This window comes from Etheostoma spectabile, chromosome 15, assembly GCF_008692095.1.
Source record: "Etheostoma spectabile isolate EspeVRDwgs_2016 chromosome 15, UIUC_Espe_1.0, whole genome shotgun sequence".
In the NCBI taxonomy this organism is placed as follows: Eukaryota; Metazoa; Chordata; class Actinopteri; order Perciformes; family Percidae; genus Etheostoma; species Etheostoma spectabile.
In genome coordinates, this window is record NC_045747.1 from 2,094,626 (window position 1) to 2,099,524 (window position 4,899).

The following is a 4,899-nucleotide window of genomic DNA, read 5'->3' on the forward strand; positions in this document are numbered from 1 at the left end:
GGGGGGGTGATTTTCTGATTAGGTGCCAGTGTGTCGCATGGCGGGCACACAAGGGGTCATTGTTGTGATGAACAGCGCTCGTGTGTGTCTCCGTGCGTCCCATAACGTCTCCTCTCCTTTCTGCAATATAGTTTGGTTTTGAACGCGCGCTCTGTGGCTTTCAGTAAGAGGCGCTGATGCAATTATAAAACTCACACACGGACATAAAGAGGCACACTGTCATGTCGGATTCCACACAGTCTTTTAAAGGACGTTTGGATGTTGTATGCACCTGTGATGTGGTGGTGAATGTAAAAGTGCAGCGTGCATGAATCGGCTCTTACCTGAAACATTTGAATCTTTTATCGGCTTCGTCCTATTATGATTTAGAAAAAGTACTATCATTTTGCATCCCAAATGGGTTTTTTCTGCCTGAATAATTAAGAGCATTGGCCTACATGAGTCATTGCTAGTGCAAATTCGTTTACCCTGACCTTTAAATTTCATTGTGCCATTTTCTCTCCACTTATTTGAGACTTGAACAGTATGGAATGTGTTTGGTGAAGTGCAGCCTCTGTCTGTTGGTTCCCATTTCCCCCGAGAAAGTGTCTAAAAAAAGTTGCTTTTACTTGTTGAATTGTCAGTGACAGAAAACTGTTTTCCCTCCGAGCATGTTCTGAAATTAAACCGCGTAATTATGAAATGTTCTACACGTGAAGGCATTTTTGTCAGCTGATAAATTGTCCAAGGAATTAGCCTGGTGCAGCGGCACAATTGATTTAATTTTAGAATACAATATATTCGGTTTTAGGTTTGTGCAGTTTCACTTTTGATAAGTATGTTTCTTATTTATCTGCTGGAGGAAGAGGACTTTATGTAGGATTTCTCAGGAGTGTAATGTACACAGTGCAATACAGAATATGTGTATGTATGCTGATCGATGAGCATCTTTCCACTTATAATCGTCAGTGATTAGCCAAACTTCTTAACATCTTGTGCGCACAATTTACGCACGCTCATATCTGACTGTATTCGACCTTAACTCATAGAAAAAAAAACAAATTGTACTTTCTGAAAGAGCTTTGGTGAGATTGAAAAAGAGAGAGAGGAGAGAGAGGAGAGAGAGGAGAGAGAGAGAAAAAACTATTTCTTCAGCCAATCAGAGATCTTCTAGCCTGGATCGGTACTGCTCCTTTAAGACTTGTCCTCCCAAGTATTTTTTTTCTCTCTCAGCCTCATACAAGGAGCTCTTTAAGCCCCGGGACCGACACAGAGCAGGCATTCATACTTGGGCAGCGCGAGCGAGGGGGCTCGGGAGCGAGCGTCACTTTGGAAACTCGGGAACTCACGGATTCTCGTGCTACAGCGGCGACCTCCTTTTCTCATTACTGAAGTAAGGTGCTTAGCATTTCCAACACTTTCCTCTCTGCTGCGGGTGGCTGCTCTGACTCTGCCAAGTCCTTATTTCTTCTCATCGGGATTGTAGATGCAGTCTTATAATCAAATCATCGTTAGAACATTAATCATTATTAACGACTCTTTGTTATAGGGCTGTGGTTTTAGACCTTGTTGGTTCTTTAATAATGTAACGGTTCTGCCATTCAGGTCTCTGAGTAGAACAGTGCGGTACAACATTAGTTTTTAGCACCGAAAACAGTGTGGTACACACTTCAAAGAATAATTTCGAAAACTTTTTGACATGGATTATGATCATAAACACGATATGGTGAATTATGTGATGGTGTCAGTGCAGCAAGTGCTCCTGATTTAAATTGATTTCGGTTTCCTTTTTTTATATATCGTTAAATCATTTGACAGTCTTTCTTGACACAATTTAAAATTCAAGCTTTTTCTGTTCGACTAACTGAGATACAACCTTTTCCATACTGAGGAAAGCTCATTTACTAGAGAAGGGAGAAGTTTAAATTACTAAGTAGCCATGCTCTAACAGCATTTGGTGCAGATGTAAAAAAACAAACAAACAAAAACCAGTGTGAACAATTTCTTCACATATTCCTTGTTATAGTGCACTTAGTTTAAATGCATCGTGTCATCAGGTTTGTTCTGTGTTTACTGTTGTTTTGGAGCTGTGTGGCCGAGCTGTCATTAGCGTCATGAGCTATTGTAAAACTGATTAAAAGAAGAAGAAGAAAAGGTTTCCAAACAAGCAAATTAAGGCCAACTCACAGGCAAGTCAGGCGGCGATAATGAGTTCACATAGCCGGAATTCATTACGCACAATAAATGAGCTGTGTGGTGTGAATTGATAACAAGCATGATTTAAGGGTGTGTCGAGAACAACAAACTTCATATATTACATATTATCAGATAATAAATCAAATGACAAATGATGGACCTGCCCAGCGTTTACACGACTCTGCTGAGATCATTATTCGCTTGGTTGTTCCTAATTTGAAGCCCTTATCTGCTAAAGAAATAAACTTTATAATGAATGGGGTCAGTTAAGATAGGATGTTATAACCAATAACTCAGTCAAGTGATTCTCCATCATTACGGTTTCCTTTCTTTCATGAGAGTGGCATTACAAGCAACCAGCGCGTCGCGCAAACAGAGGCAACACGTGCGCAATGAGGCATTTGGTGCCTATTACGCATGGTGTTTACGCATTGTGCGTCTGCAGCAAGGACGCTTTTTGATAACAAGTCTGTGACGTGGCTTAGCAGACCAGGTGGCAGGCGAATATCTTTATCAATGCGCCTCGGACAGATGGAGAAGCCTTACATGCACCTCTGCTGGAAATGGATACCATTCCTTCAGGCATTCACTCTGATGTTAATTAACGCGTAGAACTATTATAAAGAGCGACAGGACACGTACTCTATACTACATAATTTAGCTCTAGTTAATGGCCCTATATATTTTCAGAAAGTCGTATATTAATTGGATTAGGCTTAGGGTTGGCCTACGTCTTAGGCGAAAAGTTAAAATAATGGTGATCCTTTTTTTCCAATAAAAAAGGTGAGGTAAGTTAAGTGGGTATAACCCCCCCCCCACACACACACACACACATAAGCGCACACACACTGTTAAATTGACAAGCTGTTTCATAATGTCACTGGACGTGAGCGAGATCCCTAATTTTCCTGCTATATGATACCGGAGCAGAAAACACACCAGCGGGCTGTGTGTTGCTGGTTCACAGGAAGTTCGCTGATTTAGGACTTAAAGTTTAAGGCAGGGGTGTTGATTTAATGGACAAAACAAGAACACATTTTGCTCCCGCCGATAGACCTGCCCCTGTTTCATAAACAGACTGTGTCTATGTCACACGCACGCGCGCACACACGGGGTTTATATTTCCAGCGCCAGGCCATGTTTATCCAAGAACTGCAGTGTATAAATCCAAGGTCTGTGCTGCTGCTGCCGCCTCACATCATTCCAACACGGTCTCTCCGGGGAGCTTGGAATAACTGCTAACCCTTAAACAGTAGCTACTTCCTTATTTCATGACTGAACTCCACGCAAAAAAACAACAACTATGAATTAAAGAAATTCTGTGCTATGGTGGCCAATCTTAACCTTTTTGATAGCCTATGCATATTAAATTCCATAAGAAGCCTCTGACTTCGATGTCTCCATTACTCGTGACATTTAAAGACATCACTTGAGGCTCTTCTGAAAAGTGAAGTGAAAGGCGGAGGCAAAATGGGGACACTGCTCACAAAAGGACAATTATATTGAGAAAAAATGGCCCACAGTCCTTTCAGGGCTAGTCTCATGTTTAATTACAGAGATAGAGGGGAAAACAAAGCCCAAACGTTCCTCAGAGTGAGGTCTTGACTTGGCCTTCATGTATTAAACACTATAACAGATAACAGCACCTCCACCTCAAAGTGAAACGGCCTATATGTGTTGGGGAGGTTTTTGTCTAAAGACGCCTAAAAGACGCAGTGACGCAGACTTTACCTCCGACTTGTTGAACTGACGCATTTCATCACTGCTGTTTCAGGTGATTGCTGTTGGATTTCAAACGCGGGACAAACGGAGGAGAGAGTGAAGGGGAAGTCAGGAGGGAAGTGAGACCGGGTGAGTTTGGCGCAGTCAGTTGTGCATTAGCAGGTAAACTGGGGTCCAAGGTGCGCACTGAGCCACACATGATACCAACAACACGGATGGAAAGAACTTTAATGTGGAACCCTCACAGAGTTTTGCAACGGAGGCTGAGAGTAGAGACAGACTGGCAGTTCATATTATAACTTAAAGGAGGCCAGAGAGACAGAACAGGCAGCAGTCAGCTGACACTCCGTGCGTAAGGACAAGCAGCAACAGGGACAGGACAGGTAGGCTACAGCTGAGCATTTAGGAAGATACCTTGCATCCTCTGCGCACCTGGAGGCGTGTGTGTTTGTGTAGGAAGATGTCGAGAGAGGAGCAGAGTTTGTCGGAGGTCGAGTTAAGTCCCGGGATGTCGGACGATAGTCGCTCCCTGTCACCGGGCCATTCCTCCGGTGCGGCCTGCGGGGGGGACTCGCCTCTCCACCGGCAGCAGCAGCCGCAGCTAGCGGGCCTGGACGACTCGGCGGCGGGCTGCTCGTCTATCAAATCCGACGAGGAGGACGACGACCGCTTCCCCGCAGGAATCCGTGATGCGGTGAGCCAGGTGCTCAACTGCTACGACTGGACCCTCGTGCCAATGCCCGTGCGCGTAAACAACGGAAGCAAGACCAAGCCGCACGTGAAAAGGCCGATGAACGCCTTCATGGTGTGGGCGCAGGCGGCGCGGAGGAAACTGGCCGACCAACACCCGCACCTGCACAACGCGGAGCTCAGCAAGACCCTGGGGAAGCTGTGGAGGTGAGGAGGCCACTTCATGTGGATGTAGTTCAGCGCCTACTGTCAAATCCCTGTAATGTTCAGATGATGCTCAAACATACATTAATAAACAGTAAAAAAAAAAAA

The 4,899-nt window shown here is 44.4% G+C and overlaps 1 protein-coding gene across 3 annotated transcripts in view; it reads left to right on the plus strand.

The window, feature by feature from the left end:
* Positions 1-1,154: 1,154 nt before the first annotated feature.
* The window catches only part of sox10 (SRY-box transcription factor 10), a 9,463-nt gene continuing 5,718 nt past the window's right edge, over positions 1,155-4,899 (plus strand). The window contains exons 1-2 of one of the 3 annotated variants that reach the window (XM_032536639.1): positions 1,155-1,372; positions 3,950-4,794. In XM_032536639.1, coding sequence (XP_032392530.1) covers positions 4,358-4,794 — 437 coding nt within the window. In that variant the 5' untranslated portion in view covers positions 1,155-1,372; positions 3,950-4,357. Of the gene's footprint in view, positions 1,378-3,471; positions 4,795-4,899 lie in introns of those variants that run through there. The other 2 variants (XM_032536641.1, XM_032536640.1) reach the window with 2 other exon arrangements.